The 23,011-nt window shown below is 60.0% G+C and overlaps 3 protein-coding genes across 6 annotated transcripts; 1 reads left to right on the forward strand and 2 right to left on the reverse strand.

Annotated features, from left to right (window-relative positions):
* On the forward strand, positions 1-5,338 carry IFRD2 (interferon related developmental regulator 2). Its single transcript, XM_047693529.1, has 12 exons — positions 1-245; positions 2,393-2,512; positions 2,598-2,682; positions 2,789-2,913; positions 2,999-3,156; positions 3,319-3,369; positions 3,456-3,634; positions 3,719-3,824; positions 4,152-4,289; positions 4,374-4,502; positions 4,583-4,678; positions 4,816-5,338. Exons 1-12 carry the CDS (start codon positions 188-190, stop codon positions 4,894-4,896), a joined length of 1,326 nt encoding a protein of 441 aa, XP_047549485.1. The 5' UTR covers positions 1-187; the 3' UTR covers positions 4,897-5,338.
* Positions 4,970-9,429, reverse strand: LSMEM2 (leucine rich single-pass membrane protein 2). 2 transcript variants are annotated; one of them, XM_047693546.1, is made up of 4 exons: positions 9,282-9,429; positions 6,434-6,544; positions 6,155-6,340; positions 4,970-5,976 (listed from the first exon to the last, which is right to left on the reverse strand). In XM_047693546.1, exons 1-4 carry the CDS (start codon positions 9,301-9,303, stop codon positions 5,843-5,845), a joined length of 453 nt encoding a protein of 150 aa, XP_047549502.1. In that variant the 5' UTR covers positions 9,304-9,429; the 3' UTR covers positions 4,970-5,842. The 2 variants fall into 2 exon arrangements, with proteins under 2 accessions (XP_047549502.1, XP_047549499.1); XM_047693543.1 differs by having other exon boundaries at positions 6,434-6,547.
* Positions 9,430-10,655: 1,226 nt separating this feature from the next.
* SEMA3B (semaphorin 3B) lies at positions 10,656-21,481 on the reverse strand. Of its 3 annotated transcripts, none has more exons than XM_047693513.1 (18): positions 21,372-21,481; positions 17,505-17,691; positions 16,626-16,783; positions 16,398-16,460; positions 15,876-15,995; positions 15,702-15,795; positions 15,409-15,528; positions 14,438-14,583; positions 14,235-14,346; positions 14,049-14,118; positions 13,827-13,971; positions 13,289-13,508; positions 12,929-13,020; positions 12,778-12,819; positions 12,382-12,539; positions 12,225-12,280; positions 11,991-12,130; positions 10,656-11,475 (listed from the first exon to the last, which is right to left on the reverse strand). In XM_047693513.1, the coding sequence occupies exons 2-18, from the start codon at positions 17,611-17,613 to the stop codon at positions 11,074-11,076; spliced, it is 2,247 nt and encodes a 748-aa protein (XP_047549469.1). In that variant the 5' UTR covers positions 17,614-17,691; positions 21,372-21,481; the 3' UTR covers positions 10,656-11,073. The 3 variants fall into 3 exon arrangements, with proteins under 3 accessions (XP_047549469.1, XP_047549474.1, XP_047549479.1); XM_047693518.1 differs by having other exon boundaries at positions 17,505-17,706; positions 21,372-21,464; XM_047693523.1 differs by lacking the exon at positions 21,372-21,481 and adding an exon at positions 19,088-20,243.
* Between the last annotated feature and the right edge of the window lie 1,530 nt (positions 21,482-23,011).

A 23,011-nucleotide genomic window follows, 5' to 3' on the forward strand; every position in this document is an offset into this window, starting at 1 on the left:
GGGGCGCTCCGACCCGTTTGGCAGGGCGGGGCGCCTCGCGAAGATGGTGTCGCGTGTGGCGTGTGGCTCCCGTCGTCTGCCCAAGTCTCAGCTTAGCCCAGCGGCCGGCGTCTCGCCGGTCTGGAGCCCTCACCCGCCGGGTCCCTGACCCCGCGCCCTCTGCGCGCCCGCGCTCCTGATTCCCGGCATGCCCCGCGCCCGTAAGGGCAGCGCGCCCCGCAAGGGCGCCCAGCGCCGCGGAGCGGGTAAGTGGGGAGCAACTAGTGAACCGAGAGCGGGGTCCTGCGTGGCTTTCCCGTCTGTGTCCCGGAGGGTCCTGAACAGAGACTTCTGCCTCGACCAACCTGGCGCTGCGTCCCGCAACTCCCCCGCCGTCGCACGTGCCCCAGGAGGCAGCGGCCACGTGGGTGTCCAACTCGAGCGCACTGCTTGCAGCTCAGGATCTCGCGTTACCGGCCCTAAACCGGTGGGCGCCTCCCCGCCTCAGTTTCCCGCATTGCCGCCGCACCCCAGTTGCTTCCTATGGTGGACAAACCGCCGAACAGAGCAGGAAGCCTGTCCCCCTCGCCACTCCCTGGTGCTTTCCTGGACTGGACTAGGAAATTGGAGGGAGACCTAGCCTGTCGGGGAGTACTGAGGGAGCCGGCTATAGGGAAGTTGCAGGATTACGGCTTTGGTGGGCCTGGCACGAGAGGGTTGGGGAGTGCCCTGGAGCCTGAGGCGGCTCTGAGACTTATCAGCTTCCAACAGGAGTGTGTTTTGGTGCAGTAAACACATATGTTTACTCTTCAGGAATGGGGTGCCTGCTACGCACAGCTCAGACTTGGCCACAACCCTAACAGGACTTGGGTGTGGGGCTATCTAAGAGGGTAGCGACATTCCAGAAGGGTTGGTGCTGTGGGATAAGTTCATTAAATGGTGTCAGCTCCACACTTAGGAACCAAGGAATTCTCGAGGGGCCTGTGGGTGAATCCCGAGAAGGTGAAGAAGAGAGCGCTATGCAGAGGGAAAAAGTTATGCCAAGCCCTGGCATCTGGAGGGAGCACATGAGGGAGGCTGGGCTGCTTTGGCTGGTTAGGGTAGTAAGAGAGGAGGTGAGGAGAGGCCTGGATGCATGCTCAACTTTGTCCAGCAGGCCCATGGAGTATTTAGTTCCTGAGAATTAGGACCAGTCTGGTGACCAGAACCCATGTGGGGCTCTGCTGCAGCAGCTGCCCTTGCCAAAGTCAGCCCCCGGCCCTGGGCAGAACCCACACACAGGAGTATACGTTTTGCTGACCCTGACTTTCTCCTTTGTTTACCTATTTTCAGGGACTCATGGGGTCAGGGGCCACTCCACTTTCTGCATTTCCCAGGATCAGGAGGGTGCTGTGTGTCCATTCACCCAAAGCAAAATCCTGGGATGGTCCAGGGGGGATCTCAGAAGACAGTATGCTTGAAGCCTGGGGCAGCCACCCACATCCACTAGGAGCTGGGCTTCTGCCCCAGGGCAGATAGGTGATGTTGGCCCACAGAAGAGCCATAACTAGTTGTTTAGTTATTATCTTCATTTGCTATACCAAAAGAGTCCTTTAGCATCTCTGTTTTGCACATGAAGAAATTGAGGGGGTAAAGGCTAGGTATTTGACTTGGTTACACCCCTTTTAAGATAGGGAGCTGGAGGGACGCCTGAGTGGCTCAGTTGGTTAAGCAGCTGCCTTCGGCTCAGGTCATGATCCCGGCGTCCTGGGATCGAGTCCCACATCGGGCTCTTTGCTTGGCAGGGAGCCTGCTTCTCCCTCTGCCTCTGCCTGCCACTCTGCCTGTGCTCACTCTCGCTTCTCTCTCTATGACAAATAAATAAATAAAATCTTTAAAAAAAAAAAAAAAAAGATAGGGAGCTGGAATTTGAACCCTGTGTCTGTATGTATTCTATATATACAGATCCTATAATTAAGCCCCTGACCTTTGCCCTGGCCATTTTTAGGCATAATCTGGGCGAGTAGCTGAGCTCCCCCAGGATTTGCCTAGAAATAACCCCACTCCAGGCTCAGCCACAGGCTTAGGTGGGGCCTGTGCAGCCCTGTCTACCGCTACCAGGCTCTCAATCTCCGTAAAGCAGGCTGTAGTCTCAAGGAGGCTCTACTCACCAAGCCTGCTGGGTTTTCCTCGGGTGGACCTCGCGCCTGATGTTCTCCAGCTGATGGACCTCATTTCCCTTTCTCCTCCTTCCTGGCTCAGTGTCCCCTGAATCAGCCCGAGTGCCCCCTGACACAGTCTCTGTTTCCTCATCTCTGAAAGGGGCAGGATTTTATTCTCGTGGGCTCATGAGGTTGGGTGAGGTACCCCCCAGCCGTCCCTCATCAATGGAGGCAGGCCAGGTGCTGCCACAAATGTGTCCAACCTTTCCCAGGTGCCCGGAGCAGTACCCAGGCTGACTCAGGTTCCAGTGAGGATGAGGCCGTCAGTGAGGCCCGCAGCACGACCAGTGAATGCCCCAGCCTCCTTAGCACTCTAGCCGAGGACAGCCTTGGTGAGAGCAGGTGGGAGGTGGCAGGGCCTCTGTGGGGATTCCCTGGGATGGGTCAAGACATAGGGCTGACCCGCTGACCTTGCAGGGGGGGATGCCGCGGAGGAACAGGGCCAGCAGGAAGACCTTGAGGAGAAGTTGAAGGAGTATGTGGACTGCCTCACAGATAAGAGGTATCCCTGACTGCTGGCCAACCCCCACACCCGTGTCCCTGCTCAGCCCATGCCAAGTGTGACCCAGTAGGGCTGGCCCACAAGGTCCCCTCTCTTCGTCCCCCAGTGCCAAGACCCGGCAGGGTGCTCTTGAGAGCCTTCGCCTGGCCCTCGCATCCCGCCTACTCCCCGACTTCTTGCTGGAGCGCCGCCTCACCCTGGCTGATGCCTTGGAAAAGTGCCTCAAGAAAGGTTGGGCCCTGGGGGCTCAGGGGAGACCTGAACTGGCTGGGTGCTGACCCTCGCTGCATGGGCTGACCGGAAAGCATTCCTCCAGGGAAGGGCGAGGAGCAGGCGCTGGCCGCTGCTGTGCTAGGCCTGCTCTGCGTGCAGCTGGGCCCTGGACCCAAGGGCGAGGAGCTCTTCCACAGCCTGCAGCCCCTCCTGGTGTCTGTGCTCAGTGACAGCACAGCCAGCCCTGCTGCCCGGCTCCACGTAAGTGTTTCAGGCTCTGTGACCCCCTTCCATCCCCTAGTCCCCAAGCAGAGAGGTGGGTTCCACCTGCCTTCAGGCTCCCCTACTCTAAGGGTGAGCCCTGTGGCCAGGAACCCAGGCTCACTCTCTGATTGTGGCATGGCTTTGCCCCCCTTCCCACAGTGCGCTTCTGCTCTTGGCTTGGGGTGCTATGTGGCTGCTGCCGATGTCCAGGTAAGTCGCCTCCGGGCACAGGTAATAGAGCACCTAGGCCCTGGCTCTGCCCCTGAGCCATTCCCACTGGCTCCCTGTGTCCCTAGGACTTGATGTCTTGCCTCAACTGCTTGGAAAGCGTTTTCAGCCGGTCCTGTGCCATGGGTGGCTCCACAGTCACTGTGGTCCCCGCCAGCCAGCATGGCCTGCTCTGCGCTGCCCTGCAGGCCTGGGCTTTGCTCCTCACCGTCTGCCCCAGTGCCCATATCAGCCACATCCTGGACAGGTAAGAGTGACTGCTCGCTGTGAGTGGGAGGGGAAAGGCAATAAGGCCCCAGCCCACACATAGCTCAGCCTGCCCCTTCCCCAGGCAGCTGCCCCGGTTGCCCCAGCTCTTGTCCAGTGAAAGCGTGAACCTGCGAATTGCTGCTGGCGAGACCATCGCACTACTCTTTGAGCTTGCCCGGGACCTTGAGGTGTGAGGCGGAGTGGGGGAAGGGAAGGGAGGGGGGCCTCCTGACACCACCTGTCCAACCTAGGCTGGATGCAGGGGACATCACAGAAGTTAGGGCAGCCCTAGGTCGTGACAGAGGGGAGGTCACCCTGACACAGACTCAGACGCCGGGTACTGTGGTGGGGGCTCTGAGAGGGGTGTCTGGCCCTGGCCAGAGAGGGGCCAGGAAGGGATTCAAGGGAGCCAGGCAAAGGAGGAAACCACTTCGGCCGTGAGAGGAACAGCCCCATGTTGAGAGCGTGCAGGGCCTGGGCTTCTGCTCACACACCTTCCGTTGCTCCTGCTGCAGGAGGATTTTCTGTACGAGGACATGGAGGCCCTCTGCAGCGCCCTGCGTACCCTGGCCACCGACAGCAACAAGTACCGTGCCAAGGCTGACCGCCGGCGGCAGCGTTCCACCTTCCGAGCTGTGCTGCACTTCGTTGAGGTACGTGTGGGCGCATGTGTCCTGGTGAGAGTGCTCCCTGGACACAGCCGCCGAGCCCTGTTCTGTGGGTCCCCTATGCTGCAGGGCGGGGAGTGTGAGGAAGAGTCCATCCGCTTCGGCCTCGAGGTGCTCTATGTGGACAGCTGGGCGCGGCGCCGTGCCTACGCTGCCTTCAAGGACGTGCTGGGATCGGGCATGCACCACCACCTCCAGGTGGGAGGACGGATGGGGAGGGGGTGCCCAGCTTGGCTCTTGTGGACCAGCCTCAGCTCACTGCCCGTTTCGTCCCCCAGAACAACGAGCTCCTCCGTGACATCTTTGGCCTGGGCCCTGTGCTGGTGCTGGATGCCGCTGCCCTGAAGGCCTGCAAGATCTCACGTTTTGAGAAGGTTTGCACCCTCGGGCACCCTTCTCTTCCCCACGTTCCCGTGGCCTCGAGGCCCCGCACTCTGCAGGGGCTGGAGGAAAGGGCTTGGGCCTCCCCTTCCCTGGCTCACCAGAGCCCCGCTCGCTGCCCCCACTCCAGCACTTGTACAACGCTGCTGCCTTCAAAGCACGGACCAAGGCACGCAGCCGCGTGCGAGACAAGCGGGCAGACCTCCTCTGAGGCGGGCTGGCAGAAGAGACCGTCCACACCCGTGCCTGTGTTTTTAACAGAAGACACTGCAGCAACTCGTCCCTGCCGGGAATCATCGCTTTATTTTTTTAATGACAAAACCAAAAACAGACATGGGGATGGGGTGGCCAGAGGCCAGGGCAATTGGGATCCTGGCCCCTTGCCCCTGCCCACAGCGCTGTGGCCTCTCCCTGCCCTGTCCCAGGCCTGGCCAGATGTGTGCTTATCCCAGAGCTGTGGGGCACATGGTAGGAGGGCCGTCCCTTGCTCTCCTTCCTCGGGCCCTGCTCCTCTGGGATGACCCACGTCCTTGAGGGGAACGGCATCTGCCAAATGGCACCGAAACAGGTGGGGACACGGGGGTGCCTGGAATGGATCTATATGCTGATTTTTAAAGATTATTAGAGATAATTAAACTAAATGCTCAGCCTTCTGCAGCCATTCGCTCTGGTTATTTCTGCCTCCCTCCCATCTGCTGCCCTCGTGGGCCCTGCACCATCTCCATCTCATCTTTGCCTTCTGAGACCGTCTCCTCAGGTGGCCGTCCTCCCCATCCTCAGAGCTCTCCTGCTTGAGCACTGAGGCTGGATCCCTGCTGGGAGGCCTGGCAGAGTTTGGGCAACTGGGGTGGGGGCAGCTATTTCTAGATTTGAACCTATGTCTGGGGGAAGCCAGAAGCTGCTGACAGGCCACTGAAGGAGCCAGGAGGCTGGTATTGCTTCCTCTGACCTTGGGCCACCCAAACCAGGGCCTTGGCACCAGAAAACCTGGCCAGCCCTGGCCTGAAGACAGGAGAGGTGGGTAGCATGTGGTCAGGTCAGACTCTGGTACAGAAACCCCACCAAGGAAGTAGTGCAGAACGGTGGGTCAGGAGAAGCCTGCCTTGGCCACTTTATCCCCGCCCCCCCCATCCCCAAGCCCTAGTCCCAGTGGTGTCTCAGCTGGGTGCGGGGGCCTCGCTGGAGTTGAGCCTGCGCAGCTGGCTGAGGCTGGCCAGCCGGAGCCTGAGGAGCGTCTCTTCCTGGGTGCGCAGGGTATGTGCCAACACGCGGAGAGACTCGCTCTGCAGCACTGGGGACAGGCGGGAATGAGGGGATCATCAGACCTCATGCCACCCCACACCTCCCCACCCTTTGCTGTCTCGGCCTCAGCAGCTACTCCCTCCAACCATGCAGAAGGAAGTGCCTTCCAGGCCCTGCTCCTCACCCTCGGTCCCCACTTGCTACCTACACCATCTGTCTGTCCGTACCGCTCAGATAGACAGCCAGAATGGCGAGTGCCAGGCAGGTGAGCACCAGCAGTGCCAGCAGCATCAGAAAGCTTCCCCGGCCTTGCAGGGGACCGCAGCCAGCCTGGGCACACAGTGACGGGGGCAAGATGCCCAGCAGCTCATCCCATGGCTGTGCCTCCTCGGCCAGGTAGGGGCACAGCGAACCTGGGGTGCAGATGGGGCATCAGGAGGGTAGGGGGTGTACCTGCCCTCCTCCCCTCTCCCAGTACGTCAGTCCCGCCGCCCTGCCCCCCTCACCTCCACTGTGCAGGTCACTGATGGACTCCACCCTGTGCAGCCGCACCTCCTGTGTGTGGCTGGGGGCCAGTGGCGCCCTGCTCCTGGGGCTCGCTGTCAGTGCCACAGTGTCTGCTGGGACAGGGCAGGACTGATTCAGCCGCAGGCCACACACCCCCCTTCTTTGAGGTGGCTTCCAGCAGCAGCAGGGACTCAGAGAAGATGGGAAAGGACAAAGGGAGGGTGGCTCCAAATGCCCCCAAAACCGACTCAGAAATGATCCTTGTCTGGGAACCAGGATGACCTCAGAGCCCCTTGGGCCTGGTAACACCCACGACAGCAGGAGGTACATCTGACTTGCTCACTTTAGCCCCCGCCCAAGCAAGCACCGGAAGGACTTTCAGGCATTCCTCTGCCTGCTCATTCCTAAAGAGTTATCAGCCTTGGAGGGCTCAACTGACGGTGCATGAAATTTCACCCCTGCTTCTGCTATCACTTTGCCCTGCAGACCCTGTGAGGTAGCCACCAGGCCAGACCCAGTGTCTGGCAACTTTGCATGCCCCACAGAAGCACCCCTTTGCTAGCTGGGTGCCACCTGTCCCCCAGGGCCTGCTTTAACGGCCTCTGAGATCTGTGATTCAGCTGTTCTTCTGTGAACCCCGCTGTTTTCACTCAGCCTTGTAACAGGAGACCTGCCTTTGTTATCAAGCTGTTCCACATGCTCCTGCAGCTTCCCTTTGAGGCCACCTGGGCATTTAGGTTGTTTCCAGTTCCCTTCTGAAGCTAATAACCCCTAGGAAAGGACATGCATCAGCAAGTATGAAGGTTTTTCCCAATTTCCTAATTGTTAATAAGGACAGATTACTAGAAGCAAAGTTATTGGCTTAAAGAGCAGGGGCTTCTTCTTTAAGCTATCATCAAACTGCCCTCCAGAATGGCTGTCCATAGCCCCCAGAAGGGTATATCACCACCTTTAGGCCTTTTCACTGAAAAAAAATTACATACATACATGTGTACACGTATGTTTCCCAAACTGGGAGATGAGGAAAGGCCTTCCTTGACCTGTTTGATTGTTTTGTTTTTTTTTTTAAAGATTTTATTTATTTATTTGACAGAGATCACAAGTAGACAGAACAGCAAGCAGAGAGGAGGATCAGGCTCCCTGCTGAGCAGAGAGCCTGATTCAGGGCTCCATCCCACGACCCTGAGATCATGACCTGATCTGAAGGCAGAGGCTTTAACCCACTGAGCCACCCAGGCGCCCTTTGATTGGGTTTCTTTGCCTGGAATACTTTCCTTATCCATTCCCAGCCTCTGCCCACTTAGTCACTGGGGTCTCTGTACTTTTCTTGTGATTTCACTGATTTTTAAACCCATCAAAAATATTTTGTGATTTCTAAAAAGTATACCTTTTTTTTTTTTTTTTTTTTAAATAATCTTGGCTCCTTATACCTCCAGATACCCAGCTGGACGCTAGATAACAAAGCAGGGGGGGCATTGAGGGAATGCCTGCTGATAGGGGCAAGGGTGATTGGACTCTCAGTCTGTCACTTTTAGAACAAGAACTCAGCCTTCATGATTTGCTTGAAATTGGCCCTTGAGATGCCTCAGAGCAAAAAGAGATGCCAGTCACGTCTGGGTGATGGGTTGGGGGTCATAGTAAATTCCTCTCTGCAGCTGGCTCTGCTTTCCCCACACTTTTTTTTTTTTTTTAAAGATTTTATTTATTTATTTGACAGACAGAGATCACAAGCAGGCAGAGAGGCAGGCAGAGAGAGAGGAGGAAGCAGGCTCCCTGCTGAGCAGAGAGCCCGATGCGGGGCTCGATCCCAGGACACTGAGATCATGACCTGAGCCGAAGGCAGCGGCTTAACCCACTGAGCCACCCAGGCACCCCTTCCCCACACTTTTTAAAAATAATATTTACCTATTTGAGAGGGAGTGTGTGTGTACACAAGTAGGGAGAGGGGCAGGAGAGGGAGAGAATCTCAGGCAGGCTCCAACTCCCTGCTGAGCGCAGAGCCCGACAGAGGGCTCATCTCGCCACCCTGAGGTCATGACGTGAGCAGAAATCCAGAGTTGGGTGCTTAACAGACTGAGCCACCCAGGTGCCCCTTCCCCACCCTTCCTAAGTTGAACTCGGATTCTGTTCATTCCCAGGAGAAAGCTTGATAAACGTTGTTTGGACCCCAGAAGGAGGCAAACATCTCCCATCACTACTGGGGGCTGGGCACCCCGCCCCCATCCAGCTGAAATGTTGAAAATGTGGTAAGGGAGTTGACCGGCTGGGCCAGAGAAGTGTGGGTCAGCTGGTCAGCCCTGTTCCGGCCCCACTGAACCTCTGTACTTGGGTGCAATGGGGCACTTAGGCGAGTGGCCACCAAAGGCCTAACTAGCTCTAAGCTGGGCCAGGCCAAGGGATCCCAACTAGCCAATAGTTAGGTCCATTTTAGGCTCAAGCTGGAGGAGGCCGGAGATCTACCCACTCCCAGTCTCTGGGCCACATGCCCAAAGCCTTCCTGGAACAGCCTGCCCGGATCCCAGCTTCCTCCCTGAATGAAGAGCCTAGCTGGCCAGGCGTCTGCCCTGCCCACACCCACTTGGGCACAGCCTATAGTTGACCAGGTAGCTCCCCCCAATCCCTCCCTGTCCTTAGCAGGGGAGACAGGCAGGGCCGGAGAGGACGTGGGGCTCCAGATGTGGTAAGCCCTCTCTCCATGCACAGGGGGTAGGTCCCTTTACTCAAGCTGGGACATGGTGACTGATGACTAACCAAGGAAGTGAGGTCAATGGGATGAGGCAGGGCTGCTCCAGAGTCTACAGGGTCACAGGACAGGGGACTTGCCCTCCCCCATTAATGCTCTCCTACCTTCCTGGGTCTCCTCAGGCATGGTGGGTGGTGGACAGTTGGGGGGCTGATAATAACACCCAGTAGCAGGACAGGATGAAGGCAGCAGTGGCTCCTCAGAGGCTGGAAAGGCTAGCCGCCTCCCAGCCCGGGGCCTAAAATAGGCCTGAGCTCAGCCCACTGGGCTATATTTAGAGGGGGCAGCCCTCAGCCCTGGGAATGGGTGGAGTGACCCAGTGGGGACTATCTAGCTGGTGATGGAGCCCAGACCAAAGCACACCTCCACTAATGCAGGTGCCCAGGGTCTTTCCTGGGGAACCCTGCCACCCCCCGTATATGTACAGGCCTTGGTGTCTTTACCCAGACAAGCAGCCTCATGCTCACCTCCAGCAACGCCCCTCAGGGCAGCTGAGACCTGAGCCTCTCTACCCCCAAAGACCTCTACTCAAAGCTGGGTCATCTCTACTCCAAACCGATGGATAAGCACCTAGCCTTGTGTGACCTGCTGGCCCCAGGGACTGGGGTGATGGATAACGAGCCAGGGACATGAGGGCCCCCAGAGGGGGCGGAGACACACCTACACATGCAGGTACTCATGCTGGTCAGTGGGCAAACTTAGATTGAAGATTGGTATTTCTGTTAATAAGCTTACAAGCTGGGGGAAGGGATTGCCCCCTCTCTGACCTCCATTTCCTCATCTCTAAAACAGGAATGACAATGGTTCCTCCCTGGCACAGGACACAGGAGGATGGAAATACAGCCACATGTCAGAAGCACTTAGCACATGCAGTTTAGAACCTTCCTACTCTCCAAGGGTATACAAGTCACACACAGTGTATGAGGAGGCATGGTACCACTTACCCTTGAAGGGAGGAAGTGGCCGATCTTAGGGCTCACACTCTGCTATTGGACCCCTGAAGCCCTCCTTCCCAACTGGGACAAAGCAAGACAATGAGCTCTACCTCCTTAAACATCCCAAATCCATCACTTCACTGTATCCCTGGCCTCCTTGATGTTCCTCGAGCACAGCAACCTTGTTTCTTGCCCTGGCTGTTCCTTCCAAGAAGGCTCTCCCCTGGATACTCCCGCAGCTGGCTCCTTGTTTAGCTCAAATGTCACCCCCTCATTGATGCTTTCTTACATTATTTTACATATCACCAAATTGCATTTTCTTCATAGCACTCAGCCAAGAAATTCTATTATTCAGAATACACTGTGTATGTCACTAGGACCCGGAAAGGCCCCACGGAATCCCCTCGGTCACATGGAAACCATCTTTAATCCTCACCACAGCATCCTTAGCAGAAACTGAGGTCTAGAGACCACGAAGAAGTTGCCCAAGGCCACACAGCGAGACCTAGCACCAGCGGTTGCGTGCTGGGGCCGCTCCAGCTTCGGCTGATAACGTGTTTATTGCATTAGTACAGTCCCCCACGCCCCTGTCCCCACCCCCACCTGCTCAGCCTGTTCACAGCTTTCTGCTCATCCCCCAGGGAGGAGGGCCTTCCCCGAGGGTGGGCACTCCGGGCACCTCCTCCGCCCAGGTCGTTGCTCTGGAGCCCACTTCTCTGCCTTCTCGAGACCAGCAGGACCCCGTGCCCGGCCTGGGCCGTCCCTCCCAGGGCTACATTCAAAGGTTATCCTCTGTTAATAAATAAGCTGGCGAGGCAGCCCCTCGGCCAGGGCCTGTCGGTCGGTCGGTCTCCATCGGCCAGGGACCAGTGTGCCGGGCCCCGTAGCCGAGCGTCCCCCAGGGTCTGTCCTCCCGCTCCTGCCTGGAGTCGCCTTCCCTGTACCCAGCCCGGAGGCCGAATCACCAGTGCGCGGCGCTGCGGGGCCCCCGCTCTGCGCGCGGCTCGGGGGCGTGCCTTCGGCGGTTTCGGCCCTTCCTCCGCGATTCGGGAGGCGGTGGGCGCGACTCGGGCTGCAGACGACACATTCGCAGGGAGCTAGCGCCACCGCCGCCCGGCTCCACCAGCTGCAGGAAGTCCCGGTACCAGAGCTTGGGGCCTGGAGGGGCGACGGGCGCAGCCTCCTCGGTCCGGGCCAGCCTTTCGGCCTGAGCGGCACTCAGCACGTGTAGCGCCAGGCGACGCAGCGGCTGCGAAAAGCCCTGCTCCACAGCCGCGCACAGGTACACGCCTGAGTCCCCGCGCCGCAGCCCGCGCAGCAGCAGCCCCCGCGTCACGCGCTCGGCGCGCTCCTCCGCAGCCACCTGCAGGCCGGGCCAGCGGGAGGCGGGGACGTCAGGGTCGGGAACAGCGAAACCCGGCTCCAGGACCGGCCGGGAGATGCAGAGGGTCACCAGCGGCCGAGCGGGAGTAGGATAGAGGCGCCCGCAGGGGCACGTTCGGAGGCTGGGGGCACTGGGACTGGTGGTCTGAGAGGGGATCCCCGTACCGGGCAGGACATGGGGGGCGGTGCAGGGAGCGCAACAGGAGGAGAGAGGGCGCGACTCCTCTCAGACAGGGGCGTGGGGGCTGGGTCTGGAGTGAGAGGCCTCACCGGGATGCGGCGTGCAGGCAAAGGACCAGGCCTCACTGGGGGGCGGCGTGCAGGGAAGGGACCAAACCAGGCAGAGGGACCGGTTAGTTGGAGTCTCACTGGGCGGGGCCGCACCTCGTCTACAGGTGGGAGCCGGCCGAGGGCCTCATTGGCTAGGGCGGGGCCTCTCCTGGATGTAGGGGCGGGGCCAGGGCCAGTTGAGGAGCCGGGCGGCGGGAGGCTCACCTGGGTGCGGGCCGCCTCCCCCGCGCGCTGGAAGGTCCATTCCACGCGTGCCTGCAGCGAGCGGGGCTCACACTCTAGGAAGGCGCTGCCGCCCTCCACCCCGAACACCTTCCGCTCCAGCAATGTGGGATGGGACGAGTCTGGGGAGGGCAAGGGATTGTCAGATTCAGGCAGGGCAGGGCAGGCTGTGGCGTCTTCGAAGGCCGCTAAGTCGGGGCAAGCTGGGGCACTCACCCCCGGAGCACAGCGTACTGGGGTCGCCGTTCTTCACGTCTTGCCGCCGAAACCGCCTGCGGAGAGCAGGACACGTGGAACTTCCATGAGCTCTTCTTCCTTTAGTCAGCCAGGTGCCGCAAAGGACTCCGGGTGGCCCGCCCCCAACCCGGCCCACCTTTTAGCGCTGGGCTGGAAGCGCGTGCACGCGGCCCCGTCCCAGGCGCAGTAAGGGTCACGCGCCAGGCAGCATTCGGCGCAGGCACGGCCATGGGCAGCACAGCGGTGCAAGGGGATCTGGGCAACTGCGCTCCGTGAGGCAACGTACAGCTGGTGCTAGGGGGCACGAGGGGCTCCGGGGTGACCGAAGGCAGCCCGGTGCCCGCCTCCCACAGGTCAGAGATCCCTTACCCCACTTGACAGATGGGAACACTGAGGTCTCAGGTCACGCAGTCTAGCAAAGGCAGAACCTATTCTCAAACCCGGGATTCGAACTACCAAGGGAGGCATGGGGGTTGGGGCACTCGGGGAACGCACTGGGTCCCTTTTACCCCCAAGCCTTCTGGTCACTTACTCTCTTGGAAGAGATTTGCATGCTGGTGATAGCAGCCGAGTCCTGAGAGGGAGAGGGAGCACTGGGATCAGGGATCAGTGAGGTGGGGTTACTCCAGGCAGGGGGGGCACAGAGGCTGAGGTGGGGGGAATGGGGGGAGGCTAGATCTCACCTCAAATACGTGCAGCTCCTCCAAGAGCAGCCCCTCCCCGTTAGGCCGGCTGCCCTTGGGGACCGAGATCACCTTCAGCACTGTGCCAGCATCTGCAAGGATGAGGACTGAGTGACTGACTCCTTGCATTCCCTGATAGCTAGGGCTGGAGGTCTCCTCACTTCTGCGGAGGTCTTCTCACTTTACCCTCAGCATGGTTGGGTCAGTGAAGAATGTGGGTTGGAAGAATAAGAGCAGCATCCAGAAGGAGATGGGGGCATAACCCGGGCAAAGATGCGAAGGTGAGCCTGGACAGGGGCAGCTTCAGTAATGGGCAGAGTCTAGACTGGGTTTAATGAATGGACATGGCAGGCCACTGACCTGTGCCAATGAAGAGGACGTCGTAGTGTCCGTCAGCAGCTGCCACACGGTCTGCAGTGATCTGGGTGAAGGTGTATCCGGCACCCACTTGTAGGAAGAGAGGGCGCCCACCCACGGGCAGGACTGAATTGTACATGAGAGGGTGGTTCCGGGCAAACTGAATGACGTCATCAGGGAAGTCCTTGGTAGAACTGAAGGTGCCAAAGGTCTTGCTGGGGCACTGGGCGGTGGGGAGGAGGCGCGACAGGGATGTGGGTATGAAGGTCTGGTGGGCCCACAAGAGACCTCCAGGAACTGGGAGTGGGGGTGCTAATGGATAGAGCCTTGCCCTGAGACTCTGAAGAGAGAAGACCCAGCCCTGCCTTTGGGAGTCTTAGGGGGAAATATGGCCTTGCTTTTAGAAGCCCTGTCTGATCAAATTGATGTTTATCCACCCATAACAAGAGGAAGAAACCACATTCACCAAGAAGATCCCAGACCAGATTCTCCACCCCTGAGACTTCGAGCAGGTTGTGGTGGGAATCCTGGGGCTACGCACCATGCCTGGCCGGGGGTAGGGGACACGGCCCTGATAGGACACCCACTGGTGCAGGGGCCCTTCCTTGTGTGCAAAGGGCCCCAGAAAGGCACGGCGCACGTCGTTCATGCTATACACGCACACTGCAGAGCCTTGGAAGACGGTGCTGTGGGCGAAGGCATGAGTAGAGTGAGGGGCCCAGCAGAGCTGGGCCAGTCCCGCCCACGACCTCCCGACCCTCACCTGGATGTGGAGAAGACGGCATAGAGCAGTGGGCTCCAACGGTCCCTCAAGGACAGCAGGAACACATCCTCTGTGGGGAAGGGGCCCAGTTGGGGGAGGGCACACAGCCCTCAGGGTGGCTGAGCTCCCGGGTCTGGGGCACTGCGCTCCCTTTCCCCAACTCCACCTTCCACTCCTGGCACTCACGGAGCTGGTCGAAGTGCGTGTCACCCTCTGCACCGGGCACGGAGCACACCAGCCGTGCCTTCAGGAACGTGGTCCACTTGTTCACCAGGCTGCGCTGGCCACCCACATCATTCTGCGGGGCCAATCAGAGGGCGTGAGGGGGAGCCCCAAAGAGGCAAGAGGGCAGGGGTGTGGTCACAGGCTGTGGCCCAGGGACTCCTCACCCGACAGATCTGGCCAACACGGGACACAGACAGGCGCCCCAGTGCTGGTGCAGCTTCCACTGCCGACTCACGGAAGAAGAAGTAGATCTTGTCATCATCGGGATTCTCACTCTCTGGGATCCAGAAGACCTTAACAAACTTGGGCTCTAGCAGCAGGAGGTGTGAAGTCAGCATTCCCTCATGAGACCCATACACTCTCTCTCCTAACTCCTAACTCTGGTGCCTCCAGAAGCCTGCCAGGCAGCATCTGAGCACCCAGTCTCTAGGATCAAGTTCATTGGGATGGCCCAGCAAGTTCACAGGATCCAGAGGATCAGGGCCTGTGAGTCAAGAAGCAGCCACAAGAGGGCAGCAGAGACCGAGACTACCTGGAGAGCCCACCTCAGCCCAGTAGCTCCCCAGGCCAGCTGGCCAGGAAAGGAGGGAGATGGCCAATCAGTTGTACCTTCACTCACGGATCCTACTCTTGGACAGGAGGCAGGGGCCCCCATTCTCCTCACTCTTAGAGCAAGTGACTTAGCCCCTGATGGTGGAGACCCCTTATCCTCTCCTGCGTCTAATCCTTGGTTTGTTCCTGAGCCGGATTCTTTGCTCTAGTTGCTCTTTCCCTCCATCCTGCGGGGCGTGCGGGGCGTTTGGAATCAGCTCAGGCCCCTCCCCAGCAGGACTGGCTTCCTTTCTCGTTCTCCCACCTGGTCTCCTTTTCCCGTTCTGTCTGTGCATTGAACAGTCTCATGGCCATTGGAACTGATCTTATGATGTATTCGTTCTGAGTTCTGTGAACTCAAAGAGGGCAGAGGCCCCATGTCTTGTCTGCCCTACAACCCCAGTCCCTGGCACAAGGCTGGACCCATGCTAGCTACCTGGTGGGACCCGGCTGCACCCACTGCTCACTTCTGTTATGGGCCTTCCTTGGCACCTACCCTGTGGGGGCGGAGGGCCCCCTCCCCAAAACCCCACCAGCCTTTCACCATTGAGCCAGCGGGAGTCATGTGGTTCTGTTCGGAGACTCGGACGCTGGCCCAGGCTTCGGAAGATGGTGAAGTCCCGGCCCATGAGGTCTGCAGCCACCCCTGAGTACAGTTCTTCTCCTGCAGACAGGGTGGGGGCCGCTCAGCCAATCTGAAGGTTCTGGGTGGGGGATGGAGGTGGGGGGTGCTTGGAGAGCTCTGGCAGTAGCCTGGGAGTCAGTGAGGCCGTGGGGGAATCTCTGGGCTCTCAAGAGAGTCGAGAGTCTCTGAGGGGCCCTAGCCTTTGGACTCACCCACAAGCACGGAGGCAGCCCGATGCCTCGGGTCATATGGACTCTTGCCCTTGCCATCCTCTAGCCTCCGAAGGTCCAGCCGAAGAATGGGCTCCTGCGGGGGCAGGGGACAGTTGTTACTTCTGGACCTTTCTTCACCTCCCAACCTCCCTCTCTGCCCAGAGCTGGACTTACCTCCAGCCGGTGCCCCACCTCCACGAATGCACAGGTTGGGTGGAAGGCCCCCGTGCCACAGGCCAGCAGATGGGTGCGGTTGTAGGCATGCAGCAACTTCACGAAATTCATGCACTCAGTCTAGTGGGCAGGCAGGGTCAGGGACAATGAGGCCTCCCCCAGAGAGGCAGCTTTAAGGAGTCCCAGCTCACCGGTAGCACCTCACCCCTTCCTCTCTTTTGCATCAGTTCAGGCAAGCACCAACATGGGCTGCGGTGACCCGCGTGCCCTTGGTGACCAGCCCAGCCCACCTCTCACCAGAAGGCTCACATGGAAAAGCACAGGCCTATACGTCCCCCTGTGACTCAGAGGCCCCCAAGAAGAATCACATGAGCCTCCACCCTGAGTCACTACCTCCAAACTTCAACCACCTCGACCCCCTGCCCCCATCACAACCAGAACAGGCAGGCCTCTGTCTTGGCGCCACTGTGTGTAAAGCGGGGGGGCTGGTCTCCCCGCTCCCACCCTGAAGCCAGCACTCACGCCAATGTCTTTCCCTGCCCAGTTGCACTCCTCTCGCCATTCCACGGGGGCCGGCCAAGCCAGCTACAAGGAGGTCGGGGGAAGGGGACACAGGTCAGGGCCCTTGCATGGTCTCTGTGCAGAGAGTGTCCGCTCAGGGGCCCATCCCCCTGGGCCTCTCCAGGCAGTCTGGAGTAGGGTCCTGGGGCTCCTTCCCTGGGCGGTGCCAAGGCTGGGGGTCCCTGGTACCTTCTTGGCCCGCTTGCTGATGTTGTCCAGGCTGAGGGAGGCCACGTGGTTCTCAGCGCCCACAAACAGGCGTCCTCTTTCCTCATCCACCAGCAAAGCTTCATAGCAGCAGGTCCTCTCCAGCCTGAAGGTCCGGAGACCATGCCGGGCCTGGAGCTCTGCAGGGGGTGGACACCACAGAGGATCTGCCAACCCTGCTGGAAGCTTCCCCTAGACCCTGCCTGTCTCTCTCACAGGTCATGGTTGTACATGGGACCTGGCCCACACACATGTGAGTTTCCACATGTGTGACTTTCCACTGATGAAGACAGGCCCACCCAGGTGTGAAACTTCCATGGTGGGCAGTGCAGCATCCCCCCCCAACCAAGGGGCAAGCAGGTTGAGCTCCTCGGGCAGGCTTGGACAAGCAGTGTCTGCAGGCAGGCACACTGGGAGGCCGGGGTGCCGGTGGGGTGCTGAGCATGTCCGGAAAGCCAGAACCCCAACCCCAGCATGGGGGTTTCCTGCCACCAGCCTGAGCTCAGTGCGATGCCATTGCTTAGTGACCAGTGACCGGCCTCCTGTGTAGGGGGTGTGGGAAGGAGGCTCTAGTGACCCCCACACCTCAGTTTCCCTGGGGGTGGGTCGTGGATGGGACCCAGACAGGATCTGTTGCCATGGGAACGGAAGGGGGTCTTCCTGGGAAAGCAAGAAGAGAATGTGCACAGAAAGTCGGGGGGCTGAGGCCAGGACAGGGTTAACTGGAGATGGCCTGAGAGTGCCCCCAATCAAACCTGGGCCAGTGGCACAAAGCAACAGCAAACGCATGCCCCCTACCCACACTGGGATCCTCTCCCGCCCACCATGAGCGGAGCCCTCCCGCCCACCAGGTGCACCTACCTTGGAAGGAGAGCCGCAGGCGCGGGGTGCTGGGGGTCGCATCCCCCCGCATTGCCACCCAGAGCAGGGCCAGGACCGGGATCATGGCGGCAGCCCCGGCCTGCCCCATCCTGGTGGCTCAGGGTGCTCCCGGTTCAGCAGGCGCGTACGGAGGAGCCTTGAGCCGCCCTGGACTCTGCCCCAGGATCTGGAAGAGAAGGAGCTGCAGCAAGGACGAGGGCGGGAGGCTAGAGGGGGGAGTCCCCAGGGATCAGATTACAGCCCCTGGGGGAAAGAGGCTGGGGGGTCGCATTCCACTTCCGAGCTCTCCCCTCCCTGAGTGTGCCCTGCCTGGCCACAATCACAGACACACCCACGCTGGGCACACCCTCGGGGTCACCCCCACACTGGCAGGAGCCCGCCCCACCACGTCACCCTCCCCAAGAACCCCCCTCTTCCCGTAGACACGCTCACAGGCATTAATTCACAAACTCTGTGTGCCTACTTCTTGCCAGCCTGGGACACTGGGGGACACAGACAAGGTCCCCATGCAGGAGAGGGCAGAATGCCAACAAGGACTCAGATCAGTGCAGTCATTTCAGAGGGCGCCAAGTGCAATGAGCAAAACAAGACAGTCATAGGAGTGAGCAACAAGAGGGGGTCAGGCCTCTGGAGGTGGTTGTGCACCCACGGGCTCACAGAGAAACAGAGGTACCTTTGGGGCTGGAGCTGGAGCCACTGGTGTGGGCACCCGTGAGTTTGAGTATTTCTGAGGGTCCCCTTGTGTATCTGTATTGTGTGTGTGTGTGCGCGCGTGTGTGCAGACAGGTGTATGTCCATGTCTGCGATGGCATGCGTGTGTACTTTGCAGACACTCATACATGTGTGTTGTGTACGTGTGCATTACGATTGTGTGTACACACACAAGTGCATGCGTGTCCCTCGGCACGCCGGTGAGTAAATACAACCACAGGGACAGTCAACTGCCTGCAACTCTGAGAGCGCCTGGATAGCCACTCCTCAGGAAGACGTCTGTCCAGGAGCCCCGAGGACTGCGCTCCCCCACCCAGTCTGGAGGGAAACCTCAGCTTCTACTTGGAGGTGATTCCCAGTAGGACATCGCAGTCCTGGCTTCCTGCTTGACCCCTCTCTCCCCACCCGAGCCTAGAGGAGGCTGGTTACACAGAAATTCTGTGGGCTGACTTCAGACCAAGAGGAATCAAGTCGGGGGAGAGCCAAGGGTCTCAGGCAGCCTCTCACCCCCACTTCAGGTGAGTTGCCCTGCCCTCTCTGAGCCTCCCCTGCCACGGCACCTCTCCCTCCCCTGCCTTCTCCCTCAGGTTCCCCCATCTTTGAGCCCCTCCAACTCTGCGCCAGAGCCTTCCCCTGAACCCCTTTTGTGGGGCCAGCCTCTGGCTGCAATCCCCATCGTCCTTTCCAGAGCTGGCGGGGCAGGTGCTGGGCACAGGAGCCTTGGCATGGGGCAAGGTCCTGGGGTGCCATCAAGCAAGGGGCACAACTGCCGAGCCACGTTCCAGACTGCTGCCCCCAAGCCCCTGCCCAGTTCCGCAGCTCCCAGACCCCTCCCAGGCTAGGACTCCCACCTCCTGCTGTCCCTCCACTGACACTTGCCACTGCCTCTTCTGAGCCCGTGAGGTCTGCAACGCCACAGAACACCTGGCCACCTTCCCACACTCCACCAGAACTCAGGCGGCAGCGCCACTCCACCCCAGCCCCGGCTCGCCCGGGAGGAAGGGAGAAGCCTGGGGACTGTAGGGCACCCTACAACGGCTCCTTTAAGGAGCAGCCCCCGCCTCCACGCAGCCTGCCGCCGCCCCACGCGCAGGCAAGTTTACGGGGGGGCGGCGGATCGGATCGGGTGACCAGGCAGGAGTTGGTGGCCAGGCCAGTATGGAGCCAGCACAAGGGAGGGGCGACCCCTCCCTTGTCAGGCCTCGGGGCAATAGGGTGCGCCCAATAGCAGTCCAGTGCAGAAGCAGGGCGGCCAGTCAAGGCGAAGGAGGAAGAAACCATATAGGGCCTCCTCCCCAGCCCCAAAAGTCTCTGTGAAGCAGGCAGAACAGCAGGTCCAGGGGACTTGAGGTCCTCACCGGTCCCTACACAGCTGGAGAGCTGCAAGTGGGTAGTGAGGGGCTCAGCTGGAAAGGGTCTGGGATCTTGGCCTGAAGCTGAGTCTGGTGGACGACCCCATTCGGACTGCTAGGGGTCTACTCTGGAAGGGCCGAATGTTGACCGTGGCTGAATGGGGCCCTTGGGTCTACGTGACAGGGCTTGAGGATGGCCTTTCACCCCTCAATCCCCCCAAAAGGCATCCTCCTGGAACCTCCCCAAGGCTGGTCAGCAGCTTGTCAGTGGTCAGTGAGGGAGGCTGTGGTTTCCAAGGGCTGTGGCCCCTCTCTGGCCAGCTCTCCCGGAGTAGGGGTGTCGGTATCTGTTCCGGGTGGGGTCGGGCCCTGCTTTCCTGAGTCTCAGGACCTAGTGTTCCTGGACTGGCCTGGCTGGCTGGCTGGCTGGCTGGCAGGCAGGCAGATGAAGGGAGGGCCTCCGGGGGAGGACCAGGGGCCTTCGGGAGAGGGAGTAGAAGGATGCACCCCAGCCTGGGCTTTTGGACTTCCAGGATGCAGCCTCTTCCTCCTCCCAGCTTCTGCCTTGGACCTGGGGAGCCTCCCCCAGCCCCACGCAAGCAAACAAAATTCTTCGGCTGTTTACAATTTTCCACCCTAGCCGCCAAAATCAGCAAGTGCATTTGAGGTCCCCATCCACCCCCACGGTGCCCCCTTCCTGCCCCCACTGCTTTTAGTTCTTCAGGCTCAGGGTCCCAGTCTCTGTTTCATTCCCTCCAAGCTCCACGTCCATACTGAAAAGCAGGACCAGGAACCCCCCCCACCACCATCTTTCCAGCATTTGGGGGCTGTCCCTTGCCCACTGGAGCCCTTTGTGTTGCCTTCCTTGCCCTAGGTGAGTCCTCTTCCCTGGGGCAGGAAGGGAGAAATGCAGGGGTGGGAGCCCAGGGTGTCCCCCAGGGTCTTTGTTCCTCAGCCACAGGCCCAAGTATATGCCAGACTCTGGCGGGGGGGGGGGGGGCGGGGGGGGGCGGGGAGGCGGGGGGCGGCGGGGGGTACTTCATGGAGGCAGCCCTCCAGGAACAGCAGTGGGTTACACTGCACTCCGGGAGTTCCTAAGGATTCTAGAATCAAGCAGCCTGGGCCTGAGTCTTGACAGAATGGAGCAAACTAGAAAAGGCAGCTAGGGTTCCTACTCCTACCTGCAGCCCCCCCACCCAAAGGCCACCTCAGACTCCAGGCGTCTACATTTTGCCAGGGTAGCCACAGGCAAAAGCGGCCTGGGTTCTCGCCCCGATGCTGCCTGTCAGTGCCACAGCCTCCAAGGCCTTGGTTTTTCCTTCTGGAAATACTTAATTGTTGTGCCAAAATCCTACCACCTGCTTTCTGGGCCCTCACCCTCAGCCGGGCCCGCCCTCAGCCTGGACTCTGGGTGGTGTGGCTGGGGTAGGGCATCCATCTGAGGAAGGCCAGCGTCAACCCTCCCAGTGCCCAGCCTGGGCTGGGTCAGGCCTTGGCTCCCCGCTTACACCTGCTTTAGCCATCAAGGCTGGTGACTCCGACGTCACAACCTTTCCTACTTCAGGCCACGTGGGTACTAGGACTCACTACCCTGAGGACTTAGGCATTGAGTGGGGGTGGGCTGAGGGGCAGGAATGAGCCCAGAGAAGCCTGAGGCCTGACTTCCCTGACAAGGTACTACCCACCCCAGGGGGGCAGGGAGATCTCCTGGGAAATGGTGTGGGGGCCCCTCCCCCACCCGCCCCCAGCCTGGAATCCATGCTCCCGGAGACCCCTGGCCCACCTTTTTGGAAAGATCAGCTCTTCCCCTCCTTGCCTGTTCCCCTTCCCTTCTGAGGGCCATGTCAGGGCTGAGGTGGAGGGGCCGAGGGCGGGACCGCCTGGAACCCTGGGCCTCTGACTGCGGCCCTGCCCCCACCCGCTCCGCCCCAGCCCTCCGCCTCCTGCACATTCCTCCTGGGCTGAGGTCAGCCCCTCTGGGATGGGGGAGCCCCCCCCCACCAGCCACATCACAGCTCTCCTCTCACTCCTGTTTTCTTCATTGCCCAGCAGGGTTGGGGGGGCGGGGAATAGGGCAGGGGGTGGAGCCTCCCTCTCCCCTCCTCCACAGCCTAGGGGAGTAGTGGGGGGGTGCCAGGAATGCAGCCAAGGTAGACCGGGGTGGCACTCCAAGCTTATTAACATATATTAACATAAATGCTATCTTCTCTTAATCAGCATGGGGGGGAAGAGGGGGACAGCTGCCCAGGAGTGCAGGTTTGAGGGGCTCGAGATGCTGGGGTGGGATCAGCACCCTTAGTATGCTGGGAAGGGTAGGGTGGGGTCGTCACGGCTCCTCACCAGCTGTGTGTTCTTAGGGAGACACTGAATCTCAGATCTCTTTACTCAACTGCCCTGCGGTTGCAGCAGGGGGCAGGGTGGGGGAACACAGGTGTCTGCTCTTGGTGCCATCTCCGCACCAGGCAGACCCCTCACTGCTGCGTCTTTCAGCCCAGCTTCACTCTTGTCCCCCATCCCCGCCCCCAACACGACGACTGCTGCCACCCTCCACCTGAACCTCCGTCCCTCCCTGACCCCTGGGGACTCCTCAGTCTTCTTCCTCCTGGTCTCCAACCCAGCCCTGGCAGGGCCCAGGTGCCCATCCCTTCTCCCTGAGGCCTGATCTTAGGGAGAACTTTAGGCGCCCCCCCCCCCCCCCCCCCCCCCCCCCGCCATTAGCCAGACAAGGCCCCGCCTCCTCCCCCAGCAGCACGGAGACCTGACCCCTTCACTCTCCCCCAGGCTGTGCCCCTGTGGTCTTTCTGCCCTCCTCCTCCCAATACCTCCCCTCTGCAGTACCCCGCTACACACCTCAGAGACCTGGCTGGAGCTTGGGGGCTCCCAACCAGCCTTAGCTGACCCCACCAGGGCTCCGGGCACCCAATTTCCAGAGGGCAGCAGGGCTTTGCTTGGGCTGTGCCCTCCACCCTTTAGCCCCTCCTCTTTGCCACCTGCTAGACTCTCTTCGTCACCATTCAGTCTTCAGGTCTCCCAGTGTCACTTCCTCTGTGAAGCCCCAGATGCCTAGAATACCCAGGGTCGAGCCTCTCTGCAGGCCTCTGGGTCCCCCAATGGCTGTCATCAGAGGACCCAGCAGAGGACAGGCACAGGGAGGGAGGAGAGAGAATGCCTACAGGAAGCCCTTCTACCCTCCTGGGCATGCTGAGTCCTGGGGATGGGGTGCGATGGGAAACTGATGGTCAAGTCCTTCCTTGACCCTGCACCAGCCCCTCAGGCCTTGACTCTCCATCCACAACGAGGTTGGAAATCAGAGTCAATGGGAAAGGATATCAAACCTATTTTTCTCCTAAATAAGATCACCTGTGGGGCTTATTTCATGCAAGGGGAGAAACCAAGATAGGAGAAAGTGATCCATGGTACTGA

Source organism: Lutra lutra, chromosome 1 (genome assembly GCF_902655055.1).
Source record: "Lutra lutra chromosome 1, mLutLut1.2, whole genome shotgun sequence".
Lineage (NCBI taxonomy): Eukaryota > Metazoa > Chordata > Mammalia > Carnivora > Mustelidae > Lutra > Lutra lutra.